The sequence below is a fragment of the Sinohyriopsis cumingii genome, chromosome 18, assembly GCF_028554795.1.
Source record: "Sinohyriopsis cumingii isolate HCF-2022 chromosome 18, ASM2855479v2, whole genome shotgun sequence".
In the NCBI taxonomy this organism is placed as follows: domain Eukaryota; kingdom Metazoa; phylum Mollusca; class Bivalvia; order Unionida; family Unionidae; genus Sinohyriopsis; species Sinohyriopsis cumingii.
Genome location: NC_142978.1, coordinates 74,836,760 through 74,852,849, shown reverse-complemented (window position 1 = coordinate 74,852,849; position 16,090 = coordinate 74,836,760). Strand labels below are relative to the sequence as shown.

At 34.8% G+C, this 16,090-nt stretch overlaps 1 protein-coding gene across 1 annotated transcript; it reads right to left on the bottom strand.

Annotated features, from left to right (window-relative positions):
* Window positions 1-282: 282 nt before the first annotated feature.
* LOC149776994 (isochorismatase domain-containing protein 1-like) lies at window positions 283-14,854 on the bottom strand. Its single transcript, XM_089941750.1, has 5 exons — window positions 14,709-14,854; window positions 13,788-13,835; window positions 12,742-12,903; window positions 7,147-7,263; window positions 283-636 (listed from the first exon to the last, which is right to left on the bottom strand). The coding sequence occupies exons 1-5, from the start codon at window positions 14,835-14,837 to the stop codon at window positions 490-492; spliced, it is 603 nt and encodes a 200-aa protein (XP_089797876.1). The 5' UTR covers window positions 14,838-14,854; the 3' UTR covers window positions 283-489.
* Between the last annotated feature and the right edge of the window lie 1,236 nt (window positions 14,855-16,090).

Here is a 16,090-nt window from a genome sequence, read left to right as displayed (position 1 = left end):
ACATCAAACTAGACAAGTCAATAAAAAAATGAGGTACGTCAATCAAAAATGATCCATGCCAACTGAAGAACAATTTATCCAAAACTCATTTCATTTCCAATTTGCTGACTGTATCTAACTAAAGCATCATCCATGAGAGATAGACCTGTAGTTCACAAATACTGCATTTGGGGAAGAAATAGAAAAAATCAGGCAAAATAAGAAACCAAATATAAATACAGTAAATTGGGTTGAGGAAAACAAATATTCAAATAGGAGAAAATATTAATAAAATTGGCAAAATCAATGATGATTTTTTTTTTTAATGCCAGGCCTACCCCTGCAAACTCATGCTTATGCAAACACTTTTCAAGTGCCCTGAGGAGTTTTGATGAAAGGGTTCTACTTTACATCTAGCTTTACAGTTCATAAAAAAAATTCTGTCCAACCTGGGTCAACTTGGTCTGAAACTTATTAAGTTCATAAAAAAAAAAATCTCCAGGTATTATGTTACAACTTGTTCAGAAGTCCTGAATCTGGTGCCTTGTCTTTGATTAGACCCTGAATTTCTTTAAATTTTGGATGATCCTTGTCACCAATAAGTTGTAGAAGAACTGCCTCACTGGTTGTCACAATAGCCCCCGAGTGCTGAAACCTCTGAAAAAAAATAAGACGCAATAAGTAATCATGATGCAGCTTATTTGAAACAGTAAAATTTGTCTCTGACAGCAAAACCGATTAAGTATTTTTTTATGCCCATAAAATTTTTGTCTAGAAAGTATTACTTACATATTTATATCATAAATGTAATTCTGGCAGCCATTTTTGTAGGATGCTAAGAACTGCAACAAAAATCTGGCATGCATGCAGCTTTATATCAAGAATACCTAGGTCTAGTTTCACATTTCTGTGTGCTCTCAATAGGACTTGTTGACTGCTCCTGCTTGACTTACCCACCCTTGCATATTAATTTCATTTCTGCTCAATTACTTTTGAAAAAATGAATGGATCATAATTAAATTTGGTATGGAGTATGTTATCAAGAAGATCTACTGGTAGGTTAAATTTGTTTTTGCTTTTTTGCATTGTATTTGGACTTTGGACTGAGTAATGGTCTCTATTTATTTATGTTTACCCATAATAATACTACTGATGCCATGTTAACAGAGTTAATCCCCCACCCCCATTTTACCATACTATATGTTATCATTGAAAAGAGTCGTTGTTGTTGTTGTTGTAGGGTTTAACGCCATTTTCAGCACAAGATAGGCTATACATGGCGGCCAGTATAATTGGTGGAGGAAAAACCCTGGAAAACCCAGGGAAGAACCACCGACCCACGAGAAGCTACTGGCAGGCTTTCTCACGTACCAACATTAGCCGAGGCTGAACTCGAACTCACGCAGACAGAGGTGAGATGGCAGTGATCCGTAACGGCGAGCGCTTTAGACCACTCGGCCACACTTGAAAAGAGTCAACAGAAAACTTATTCATCTTGAATTTATTTCATCAACTTTGTCCTACTGAATAGATGATATTTGTGAGTATTGCTTGGTGAAAGTTTGGAGGTCAAACAGGAAAAACTCTTCCTGCATTTTATTTATAATGGGAAAAATCAAATTCAGCTTATTCCTGTAGGGACAAGGCTCATCTATATGCAAAGAAACTGTAAAAGAAATTTTGAGCTTCACAAGTTTCCCTCCAAGGGATATATATATATATACACACACACACACACACACATATATATATATATATATATATATATATATATATATATATATATATATATATATATATATATTTAAAGAATACAAATCACATGGCGAATAACAGTCTTTTCAAGTACGCTGGATCCAGCAAGGGACTGCATGTGTCGTGGATTGATTAAGATAATGTAATAAACTGACTACGAACAGTGCAAAACTAGTTTCTTACTAGCCTAAGTGCTTTCGACTCTAAAAGAGTCTTTTTCAAAGGTAAATTACAAGACACAGACAAGACAGAAAACACAAAAAGTGTTCAGGTTATGAAATTTTACTTGACTTTCTACAGGAATAAAAGCTTGACAGTTCTGATGTTTCAACTAGTTGACTACAACTTGACACTGATGCCAAAATATATTTTATATTGACCTAGAAATGAATGAGCCTTATCACCATCTATTTATTTGATGTAAATTTGTGTAACTGTAAACTATATCCCTGATAATTTCATTGTTTTGGTGGTAATTATAGACTACTGGGTGACTAATAAGCAAATTGAAAAAATTATTTAAATGAAAATGTGCTGGCTGCAAAAAGATGATGATTTTATTTGTTCATAGCTGTTTTTTTCTAGTCTTTTCAGTTTAAACTGCTTGGTTTCAATGCTCTAAGGTAGCAAATCCACTACGACTCCTTTTCTTTTTTGGTTTCGGAGCTCTGGTTGGGGTTGTGAGCAACTGCAATAAGTGTTACATCACTGAATGTGTGACCATGGGAAGAGAAGTATTCTAGAACTTGACGTTTTATACAGCTTCTTTGTCATCCAACAGATCTGTGAAGATGGATCGTTTTGTGCAACTTTTCAGTTTCTCTGACATACTGAAGGCTACAGATCTTATATGTGATGAGATAAATTACATTCTCTATTGTGCACGTTTTGTTTGGACCATGTATGTTTAGTTTTTCTCGAGTTGCTGTGCTAGAAAATGTGCTGGTCTCTATCATATGTTGACAGATTTTGCACCTTTTATTGCCACAGGGGCCAGAATTACTAGGGTGATCTTGGTTAGTGATTGGCATTAGCTTAGCCCCAACTAGAATGTCTTTGAGGATTTTTGGTCTCCTGTAGACTACTACTGGCTTGTTTGCGAGGATTAACTTCAGTGAGTCATATGATTCTAAGATGGGTCAGTGTTTCCGGATGATTTTGCCTACTTTGGGGTTGTCTGGATGGTAGATCATGATAAATGGTATCCAATCAACCTTTTCCTTCTCTCTATATTTTAGCAGATCATGACGGTTTGTTTGATTAGCCCATAGGGTTGCCTCCACTGCTAGTTCTCTGTCGTAGCCTCAGTTAATCAACACCTGGAAAGCGTTTTATTGTTGACACCATGTGACTATTGCACCTCTGATGTCATAGACAGTAAGATGCGAGATTTGTGTAGTCATGTGACTAGCAATGCAAATGGCTAGTACCAGCTCAAATGTCATCAGTGCTTAGTTTTGTCTCATCTCTCAGCAGTTTAAATATGTAACGTGCATCAAACTCAATTTTGAGATGATAAATCATCTTCCAATTGATTTTTTTGTAGGTATGGCTCAATATAAGGTCATTTAAGTTTGCTACTCCCAGTAGTAGGTAGTTAACCTATATCGACACCGCATGGCGTCAGCAAACTCCAAATTTGTTATAGACAAATGAATTGGACCTTAAACCTCAACATAAATTTCCAAATATAAAAAATGGTGTGAGAAGAGCTGGAGGAAACTCTGGTCAATGTTATACCATGCTTTGCGATGGTCAGTGACAAGTGGACTTAGCAATATTTGGCTATTTACATCAATCTCCTGAAAATTAAAGCCATTCTCAAAACCTCTGACATTTGGGTAGAACACATTCAAAAGAAGACAGTGCAGATAATGTCAGATTAGTCGGTTGTTGTGACTGACCCCTTTTAAACGAGGAAACAAACCATACCTTTTGTGTCAAAGTATGGAATTACTCTCATTGATGTACCCAATATCACTAAAATATACCAGTCTGGCACATCTTTGGCAGATTCATTGTCCTGGTTGGCTCCTTATCAACGAGAGGCCAAATGTTTCAAATGGAGTAGTCTCTTGATCCATTCCATTTTTCTTTGGGTATGTGCCTGCTTTTTAGAACAAATAATTGTACCATCATTGATATAAATCTGAAAGCCATTCATACCAGCAAGCTGTCAAATTTGATAAAATTCTGTCCAGTATTTTTTTTAACAGAAAAGGGCATTTTGAAGGATTAGATATATACAATATGCTCCGTAATTAATGCTCCAACTCCAGTTACTGCCCCCCTCCCCTTTTCTCAAGAAAATTTAAAACAAACAATATAAGACCTGTGTTTTTCAATACCCACCTGTTTCAGATTCAAGCTTGCAACAAAATGCTGCAGCAGTCTCAGCTGATCGCACTGACACAATGTATTAATCAATGTATAAATTACTAAAGTCACAGCCACACATGATGCAATAGCTGGCAATGAAGTTTACCAGTCCTACTTGAGTGGGAAAATGTGTTAATCAATTGATCATTTTAACTGTGCTGATATTTATTAGATTGTCAACACTGACAACAAGATTGTGGATTAAATACAGGTACCTACCATCTCTTCCAAGAGGTAGATTGTTAACACTGATTACAAGATGGTGTATAAAAATACAGGTATCTACCATCTATTCCAAGAGGTAGATTGTCAACACTGACTACAAGATGGTGTGTAAAAATACAGGTATCTACCATCTATTCCAAGAGGTAGATTGTCAACACTGACTACAAGATGGTGTATAAAAATACAGGTATCTACCATCTAATCCAAGAGGTAGATTGTCAACACTGACTACAAGATGGTGTATAAAAATACAGGCATCTACCATCTATTCCAAGAGGTAGACTGTCAACACCGACTACAAGATGGTGTATAAAAATACAGGTATCTACCATCTATTCCAAGAGGTAGATTGTCAACACTGACTACAAGATGGTGTGTAAAAATACAGGTATCTACCATCTATTCCAAGAGGTAGATTGTCAACACTGACTACAAGATGGTGTATAAAAATACAGGTATCTACCATCTATTCTAAGAGGTAGATTGTCAACACTGACTACAAGATGGTGTATAAAAATACAGGCATCTACCATCTATTCCAAGAGGTAGATTGTCAACACTGACTACAAGATGGTGTATAAAAATACAGGTATCTACCATCTATTCCAAGAGGTAGACTGTCAACACCGACTACAAGATGGTGTATAAAAATACAGGTATCTACCATCTCTTCCAAGAGGTAGATTGTCAACACTGACTACAAGATGGTGTATAAAAATACAGGTATCTACCATCTATTCCAAGAGGTAGATTGTCAACACTGACTACAAGATGGTGTATAAAAATACAGGTATCTACCATCTATTCCAAGAGGTAGATTGTCAACACTGACTACAAGATGGTGTATAAAAATACAGGCATCTACCATCTATTCCAAGAGGTAGATTGTCAACACTGACTACAAGATGGTGTATAAAAATACAGGTATCTACCATCTATTCCAAGAGGTAGACTGTCAACACTGACTACAAGATGGTGTATAAAAATACAGGTATCTACCATCTATTCCAAGAGGTAGACTGTCAACACTGAATACAAGATGGTGTATAAAGATACAGGTATCTACCATCTATTCCAAGAGGTAGATTGTCAACACTGACTACAAGATGGTGTGTAAAAATACAGGTATCTACCATCTATTCCAAGAGGTAGATTGTCAACACTGACTACAAGATGGTGTATAAAAATACAGGTATCTACCATCTAATCCAAGAGGTAGATTGTCAACACTGACTACAAGATGGTGTATAAAAATACAGGCATCTACCATCTATTCCAAGAGGTAGATTGTCAACACTGACTACAAGATGGTGTATAAAAATACAGGTATCTACCATCTATTCCAAGAGGTAGACTGTCAACACCGACTACAAGATGGTGTATAAAAATACAGGTATCTACCATCTATTCCAAGAGGTAGACTGTCAACACTGAATACAAGATGGTGTATAAAGATACAGGTATCTACCATCTATTCCAAGAGGTAGATTGTCAACACTGACTACAAGATGGTGTATAAAAATACAGGTACCTACCATCTCTTCCAAGAGGTAGATTGTCAACACTGACTACAAGATGGTGTATAAAAATACAGGTATCTACCATCTCTTCCAAGAGGTAGATTGTCATCACTGACTACAAGATGGTGTGTAAAAATACAGGTATCTACCATCTATTCCAAGAGGTAGATTGTCAACACTGACTACAAGATGGTGTATAAAAATACAGGCATCTACCATCTATTCCAAGAGGTAGACTGTCAACACCGACTACAAGATGGTGTATAAAAATACAGGTATCTACCATCTATTCCAAGAGGTAGATTGTCAACACTGACTACAAGATGGTGTGTAAAAATACAGGTACCTACCATCTCTTCCAAGAGGTAGATTGTCAACACTGACTACAAGATGGTGTATAAAAATACAGGCATCTACCATCTATTCCAAGAGGTAGACTGTCAACACCGACTACAAGATGGTGTATAAAAATACAGGTATCTACCATCTATTCCAAGAGGTAGATTGTCAACACTGACTACAAGATGGTGTGTAAAAATACAGGTATCTACCATCTCTTCCAAGAGGTAGATTGTCAACACTGACTACAAGATGGTGTATAAAAATACAGGTATCTACCATCTATTCCAAGAGGTAGATTGTCAACACTGACTACAAGATGGTGTATAAAAATACAGGTATCTACCATCTATTCCAAGAGGTAGATTGTCAACACTGACTACAAGATGGTGTATAAAAATACAGGTATCTACCATCTATTCCAAGAGGTAGATTGTCAACACTGACTACAAGATGGTGTATAAAAATACAGGTATCTACCATCTCTTCCAAGAGGTAGATTGTCAACACTGACTACAAGATGGTGTATAAAAATACAGGTATCTACCATCTCTTCCAAGAGGTAGATTGTCAACACTGACTACAAGATGGTGTATAAAAATACAGGTATCTACCATCTATTCCAAGAGGTAGATTGTCAACACTGACTACAAGATGGTGTATAAAAATACAGGCATCTACCATCTATTCCAAGAGGTAGATTGTCAACACTGACTACAAGATGGTGTATAAAAATACAGGTATCTACCATCTCTTCCAAGAGGTAGATTGTCAACACTGACTACAAGATGGTGTATAAAAATACAGGTATCTACCATCTCTTCCAAGAGGTTGATTGTCAACACTGACTACAAGATGGTGTGTAAAATTCAGGCACCTAACATCTAACCCAAGAGGTAGATTGTCAACCCTAACTACAAAATTACAGACTGTCTGACATAAAACATACCTGATAAGCAAACACCCTGTCCATCATGTTACGTGAGGAACAAGCATCAGCTACAACGTGAACCTCATAGTTCCTCTCCAGCAGGTCAATCACGGTTTGCTGGACACACACATGGGTCTGAAATTCAAAATAGTATGTTGATTCTGTTCTATTAAAACCAAAGAAATTTAAATAATAATTTTCTTGAAACTATGATTTAGACAGCAAAGCCAAATGTTTTTGTATTAACCAAAATGTTCACATTTATTTTAAAATTTCACATTTCATAAGTAACGAAATTGACTGCTTTGGTTTGGTATTTTATGGCACAGTAAAAATGTAAGTTAATTAGTGCCTAGGATATTGGGAGTAAAATGTCTTGCCAAAGGACATGCACACCACAGTAGCTAATTCAGGTTGATACAACAGTAGAATACAAACAGCATAGCATGCTACCACTGCTTCTGCCTTTATTAGTCACTATCACTTGTGACATTAGTTGCACTCTACAGTTTTGTATTTTGCATAGGTTAGCATTTTAAAGAAAAAGAATTTCCCTGGGTTTCCTCACTGGTTATACTGGCTATTCAAAAAAGACTTTGTTTATCTTAGGTACTGTTCAAAGAACCTTTAATTCCCTTTATTTTGGTGTATGATTGATGGGCGTAATATGGGTTATAGAGTATACAGCTTGGCCTTACTCCAGATGTGCACCTTTCATAAAACTGCCAGCTCTACTTGGTCATTTTCACTTCCTGGACTGCAGAGGTAAATTGTTAAAAAAAAGAGCCAATAACCATTTTTTTATTTTTTATATATTTAGAAATTCATCCATTGGACTTTCAGAAGCTAGTATTTTCTAGCTAGGCAAAATTCATTTTCCCTATTGTAATAGGTGCTAAAGATAGTGTACTTTAGACTAATTCAGGCTGATAATTTTTAGCACAAGGGAACAGTCATTTTAGTTAGCAGTGTGCTTAGATCATGTACAATTTCCATAAGTACAATATCTAAAGAAATGTCAGCCACATTACATCAAAGTAGCATAGAGGTATGCCAACATTCTCTCCAATGTGCAAGTTTCAAATGCAAACAACTTCACCTTACATTCATCTCTCTCTCTCAAATGTAAATAATAACTGGTGAGCACCCCCACAAAAGAACGTTTATCAGATATATTTTACACCCCACAAACCTAGAGGGGGACTCAGATTAAATTATTTATTGAATAGTGTTTCTCCTAAGTTCAGGAATCAGCCTAATAAATTGGTGCCAAAATTCAGTAAAGGTGGTGGTTGGGATTATCATTGGATGAAAAGAAGTAATGAGGTTTTGTGTAAAGTGATGGATTACAAAATGCTGAATTCTTGCAGTTTTTAAAAGATAAATCTCCAGGTTGTTTCCAGGGTTTTTACAGGATGAAATGTATTTTTTTCAAGGTTCACCTATGACCATTACTGAATGGAACAAAAAACAAAAACATTTTAGCATAAGATTTTCGTTTTTTAAATCAAAAGATGTTTCTATTTCATGACTCTCCCAAAACATCCAAGTCAAATATATGATCATGCACTAAACCACAAAATGTATCACAAGAAACAAGTTTTACTATGGTTTATTAAAATAAATTGGCATGTAAAGTCATTTCTGTTTATAGCATATATATTTTAACTTTACTTTGCTGAACTGCATTATATTGGCACGAGAAAAACAATAACATAATGACCATAAATTAGTTTTGTTTCCTTTCAACCCTGAATTCTGAAAAAATATGAATAATCAGCTGTAAAGCAATCTATATGCATGTTATACAAAGTAAACTTTTCCTATCACAGTGAAAAAAACAATAAATGCAAAGTATTAGAATCTTATATTGTACAGAAAAAAGTTAACCCTGAATTAATCTGTCAAAATAAAATCCAAAATAAACAACCTAAGCTCCTTAAGGCGATTTGGATTTAAAAAATCCATCATTAAAAAAGTTCCAATTACAAAACGGGTTGATTTTAATTGTGACAAAAAGACCATCAAAATTATATACTACTACATAAACAAGGATTTAATTATCTGCAGAATCAACACATCTGCTTGTAATGCGATAAACCAGTTCCCAAACCTGTATTGATACTGACAGGGGCTGATATCATTTCTTAATAAATAATACAATTGATCACAATCACCTATTTCTCCTGCAATATCTTGAAGATCTGAAACAAATACTTAAAGCTACATATGACAGATAGTGCAATAGTTTAGCATCAAAGTTCAGCTCAGAGATTCAAAATATTAGACTTTGACTTTGCCTCCTAAGGAATGGTTGTCCATTTTCTAATTGGGCTTTCCAGTGAATATTCCCACCAAATTTTTCATATTTGGACATTTATATTGGGGTGTGGGATCTGAGCCAATTGTCTATTAAAAAAAAAATCTGCTGTCACTGTGTGATAGTGGCATATGGTAGTTGCATACCAGTGGGCCTAGGAAAAATTAAACATTGTTACGTCTGCCTGAAATCAATAAATTATTTATTTTCTCAGAATATTATAATTGTCATATATTTAATCTGCTGACAGATGAGACGAAACTATAGCAATAAAGAAACCTAACTTGATACTCACCATATACATTGCTAGTCACATGACTACACAAATCCCACAACCTAAGACAACGTAGATTCAATAATCAACAAACCCCTTTCTAATGTTGTACAAAATATTAAATAAAAGCCATATGCCTTTTGTAAAAGCCCAAATGGATGTATAATTCTCAACATATTTATTCCGAGAATAATGACCAGAAACCTGTCACTATTGCAGCACCCTGAACAGACCCAAAGTCATCAAACAGAATGTGTGATATGTGTGTGTGATTTGGATTTTTAACATAGCTTTTAAAACAATTTCAGTCATATCACTACGATGTCTGAAGTATGGCACTTGTCATATTATCTTGACACCAGGCTGACCAGTCCTAGCACTAACCTCTTAATGCTGAGCACCTAGCGAAGCAGCTGTTAGTACCACTTTTATAAGTCTTTGGTTTGACTCAGCCCGGGATTGAACCCATGACCTCCCGCATCCGAGGCAAATAGGCCACCAGAGCAGTTAAACAGAGCACATGTGAACCTGGTAGTCACATGATAAAACAAAACCATTACTAATATCATGAATCTTACACAGGTAGTTGATCTTGAAATGTATAGAGAATTTTGTGTTCTTTCATTTTTTTAAAATTAGAAACAGTATGCAACTTTCACTTAATATTTTTTATATTTTTTTCTAGAACATCTTAAATGCGTTCTTGGTGATATCATAAGACTACTGGACCTCATTCACATCCTTTACCTCAAACAATAAATATCAGCAACACCAACATTAAATTCACACAATCAGTACGAAACCTAGGTGTTACTCTGGACAGTACTCTCACATTGCACCAACATGTAATGAACATATGCAAGGCTGCATATCTTGAGCTGAGACGCATCAGCTCAATTCGCAAATATCTTTCAGTTGATGCCACTAAAACACTTGTGTGTTCATTAGTACTTTCAAGACTGGACTATTGTAACTCGATTCTGTCTGGTTCATCTCAATATCTGCTCCATAAACTTCAAAAAGTTCAAAACACAGCTGCTCAGATCATACTTAGAGTACCACGATCAGAGCACACCTCCCCGCTGCTCTGTACCCTACACAGGCTATCCATTCAATCCAGAATCAAATACAAAATTTGTTCTCTGTGCTATGTTTCACTGTCGGACTCTAGTCCAACATACCTATCCGACCTCACCCATGTGTACACACCAGCAAGATACTTACGCTTCTCTTTTGACAACTGTATACTCATTATTCCCACTATAAAAACAAAGTCATGGACAGCGTTCTTTTGCATACCAGGGCCCAGCAATGTGGAATGAATTGCCCACTGAACTTAGACACAAAGACACAGTGATCGCATTCAAGAGGGCTCACAAAACTCACTTATTTCGACTACAAGAACAAACTTAAAGACCTAATAATGTTTCCTACCTTAAATATTCTCAGCATGTTTTTTTTAATGTTTTCTAATTTCATGGTGTTTGTTTTTGTAATATCATTATATGTTGTTTTTCTTATAGGTGTTGTCTAATGTTGTAAAGTGCTTAGAGCTTCTAAAGATTAGGCGCTATACAAAGTCCTCATTAGTATTATTATTATGATGTCATGAATATGTAGACTGTACGATTTGTGTAATCATGAGACTAGCAATGCAAATGGCTAGTATCAAGTAAAAAATTTCATCAATACTGTATTTTTACCTCATCTGTCAGTGGATTAATTGCATAATGATTGTAATGCTTGCAATTTCTAAGAAAATAAATAATTTCCCTATCATGCAGGCATACTTCAATGTACACATTTATGTTTTTTAAGTCATCTGGTAAGCGGCAACCCTGTGTTGCCACCACATAAGCTTATTGTGATGCTAGACTGGTTTTCATGTCTTGCAAGTAAGAAACAATACCAATATTGAGCTGTCTGTGAACTAACTAGATTCAATTATATAACAGCTTCTACTCATCAAGTGGTGGCAGAAAATTCTCAGGTTTTTCCCAACTTTCATCAAAATTTGCAAAATTCAAATACTTTTCAGGATCAGATAAAATTTACCATTTCTATTAACTTTTCCCCCCATTTCCTGCTAGCGTGGGAACCTTGAAAATATCACATTATTTGTGTTCATAAGTCATGGAACAATCTGAAAATTATATTTTATAAGGACACCTCAACCAAGTCCTAATAAGACTATAAAGCAAGTCCACAAATACAGATTCTTAAAACCAAAAGAAATCGCTATGAAGTTTTAAGATGCTTTTTCTAAATCATGGCAGAGTAAAACAAGAAAACCATGAAAAGGCTCCCTCTTTGTTGAGCTCAGTTTTTTATTTAGCAAGAAAGTTAAAAGCTTTAACACTAATCTAGCTCTAAAATACTCTAACACTTAATGTAATGTCTGGTTGGATGTAATATTTAAGGTCATGCACATGGACTCAAAATAACCATCATGTCAATCTTGTACCAAGGCAGGTTCAACAAAAAGAGACAGAGTTGATCATTTTAAACAAGATCCACCACTTTAAACAAACTCAGCATACATGCATTTAGAAAGAATCAGGTGATTAATTCGGTGCAAGTTTAAACAGTATCATCACCTAACATCTATACTCACTTAGATGCCAAGTCAAACACTTACCATATATACTCGCTTGTAAGTGAAGTCAATCTGCAAGCAACAATGATTCTGATCTGCCATAGTATAATGCACCTTCAGGGCCCAAGTTGCTTGTTCTACTGTTTACTCCTAACAAACTGCACAGACCCAGATCTACTGACACATTATTTGACAGCAGATCTGGGTCTGTGCAGTTTGCAGTTGGACTCATCTTATAAATGAGTATAGATGGTAAAAAGGTGAAAGGTTATTTACACCTTTTCTCACCATGAATTATTTAAGAAACTTAACGACAGTCTTGTCATATAAGCACAACAGAGTGATTTTATTTGAGAAGTTTTCGACTGGTTTAAACAAAATTTTTTAGAAAGTCTAATTAAAATGAAACCAATGTGGCTAAACCTCAATTCCAAATAAGACAATGTGTTGCACATCTCCTCCACACAGTGTCTTCAGCTTTTCTTCCACTTCACTGATCACCATGCTGAATTTGGTCTTTGGAAACACACCAACAGCATGGCTGACATCCAATTCAGGCACTGTGTTACCAAGGCCCTTAGGATACTGACAGGGAAAGAGAAAATATGTAGATGTCACAAATGAAAAATGAAATCTGCGATTGCTTCTTTCCAAAACACTAATATGAAAAATCAAACCATTTATATTATAAATCGCCAAAACTTTACATTATCACAAAATTAATAAAATGAGAAAATGACATAACTCATATGACACAGTAACATAAAATACGTAGGTTGCTAATTAAATCAAATTACACATTATGACCCAAAATATGCCTAATTTGCAAAACTGAAGAAAACTTAATGATGATAATAAAGTCAGTCTTGTCAAGCAGTTAGGAAACACCAAGCCATTTACTGTGGACTGTAGGTGATAGTTTAATAAGACTTTTATAAATGAAATAATATTTGGGTAGAGAGGAAACAGGAATGGTCATATGAAACCAGGTGACTGGTAAATAAAGGTAGCTATCAAGGCTGCTTTGACTGTATCTCAGAATCGCAAACTTCTGAACAATTTTAATCTTACGGTTTTGAGGGTTTAAGGTTTAACAGTTAATGTTGTGACCCAAAATGAGATATAATTTGGTAGTCCTCTAACATATATGTATATTAATCCCTGCTTTGACCTTTTACCTCTTAATGCTTTGATTTGTATTCAAATCTACATTGTGTATTTATATTTTAAAGTTAGGATTAAAACCACACACACTCTTTGGCTTATATTATATAAATCTAATATAGGGCTGAGATTGATAATAGTACAATATTTTAAGATTTGATGTGTTTTGAAAACTGGGTGGATTTTTAAATACAATATCTTTGTTTAATCAAGTTCCTGAAACATGATGCATATACTGGGGATGTTGTACAGCATCAACAATAAATGTGACATGACCATTTTTCCAGCTATTGATCATGACTCACCTGCTCTGTTGCTATCAGTGGAATATTTAGGATTTTTGCAGCTTTGACCTGAAAATTAAAATAGTAATTACTGAGAAGAGAATACATTTTTGGGTCATTCTGAGTAGATCAGGGGTTATAGCTTCGCCCAATCTAGACAAAAATGTTGACTTTCAACATGATATTGAAATGGTGACCATCAAGTAATCAGTGCATTTCAACGATCTTAGCTGACCACTAACAAATCATGTCAGCCAATATGACTCATTGGTTTATTACCTCATTACTGATTATTTAGAACACCTAAAATCTATATGAGGACTTGGTTACCTGAATTATTTCATCATATAACAGATACCAAACTCATACTGTTGTAACTTTCCCCATTTTCAGTGCCATTTTTGCAAACTTGTCAGTACATACTGATGCTCTGTCTACAAATCTGAACAAAAATATCTCTGACTTTCAGAACTAAGCTGGTGCAAACAGGTAAATCACAGTGGCTAGGTAAATCAGAACAGGAAGAGGAGGATGGCTAAAAGATGGCTAAAAGATGCCTAAAATGTGAAGGGCAAAAATTAAACCAGGCAACGAAGAATATTAGATTTCTTTTAGCCTGATCTGTTACCAGTTTTTCTACTTGTGTTCTAAAATTCTGATTATCTTCATAAGAGTGCTATTTCAGTTTCAGTAACAATTCCAGAGACACTTACAGTATTGTGAATAAATAAAAATATAAAAAAATAATCCTAAATTTCTACCATTTCTCTAAAGACTCAGAATGTTAAAGGATTTTACCACGAGGCAGTAATACAAAAGTAGTTGCATGCAAATGTGAATTTTCATCCGTAAGCCCGGTACTATTTAAATTTTACCGTTACGTGATCAAAACTATAGTGAAACAGCTTAATGAAACAGTATTGATCGTTGACAATTGTTTACCAGTCTCCCAGCACACGTAACAATATCGGAGAAATAGGCTATTGCTGGTCGGAACTTCTCCTGCATGTCACAGCAAAAGAAAACCGTTTTGTCAGCAGCAAGATTCCCTAATTTTTTTCCTGCCGCCATTTTGACCAGAGCATCTGATCACATGATCATAAACTATGTTTTGAATACAACATAACTTTTTTGATATAATATTCATTTTAATTAACATATTATTTTAGGCAAATGCATTATGGCTATTTCATTTTACATGAGAATAATAAATAATCTCTATTTGTGGTGCGTTCGATTCAGGAATACCGGTAACATTTCGGATCAAGGTACGCATGAGTAGTAAGTATCACTAAAAACGCACAACGAAAACACAGTACCAGAATAGTTGCGACCTACGATTTATTTTTATTTTTTCTTATCCCGTTACATTGATTACCCCTGGTACTTTGCTGTTCTGGGGAAAATGGGAGTGTTTTCTTGATCTACTGGTATATAATTGAAAGATTCAATTAAACCCATCTTGTTGAGATGATAGACAATGAAGTCCAATTGAACCAGTGGAAAAAATTGATATAACAGAGTAATGTACAGTAATGGAGATCATGATGCTGTAATGTAAAAGAAATTAAAATAATGGAGCAAGAAATTAATCATTTTGCTCATACAGTATGCATGGATGCATGTAATTATCTATTTAGGAATTATTGTAGTTATTTTTCTAAATATGATTTAAAATCGTTATTTTCAGTAATGTGAGAAAGTGCTGTAATGTAAAACAATAGTAATGGACCACTGAATATCAAAATTGTATTGTATTGACTTCAGTATAAAAATCATAAATAACAAATTGTATTATATTGACTTCAATATAAAAATCATAAATAACAAATTGTATTATATTGACTTCAATATAAAAATCATAAATAACAAATTGTATTATATTGACTTAAATATGAAAATCATAAATAACAAATTGTGTTTTTTTATTGTTTTATTAATGTAATTGTTTATTTGAATGGTGATATTCTCTGCAATGTGGAATATTGCATGATACTGTGGAACAGAGAATATATGCTGTAGAACTCCTCCTTCATAGGACCAACTTTAACACCAGTAATGATGACGATGGTGATGATGATGATGATGTCAATGATATTTAATGCCAATGGGTGAGAATAATGGTGAAAGCATCAGCTACACTAAGTGCACCTGGGTCTCAGGAACGAGGACCCAGCTTTCCTGAGTTCCCCTCTTTTTGTTAATGGGAATGACACATCTTATTTCTATTTTTTTACATCTCTACTATTAGCTAACAAGAGAACAAATATTCCCATGTTCTAAACAGCTGAAATTAAAACTGTTATTAAATCAATATTGTTTAT

Coding starts and splice junctions, on each gene's coding strand:
- LOC149776994 (XM_089941750.1), bottom strand. CDS start 14,837: ATGGCGGCAGGAAAAAAATTAGGGAATCTTGCTGCTGACAAAACGGTT. Junction 13,836..14,708: donor TTACGTGTGCTGGGAGACTG/GTAAACAATTGT, acceptor TTTAATTTTCAG/GTCAAAGCTGCAAAAATCCT. Junction 12,904..13,787: donor CACTGATAGCAACAGAGCAG/GTGAGTCATGAT, acceptor TTTCCCTGTCAG/TATCCTAAGGGCCTTGGTAA.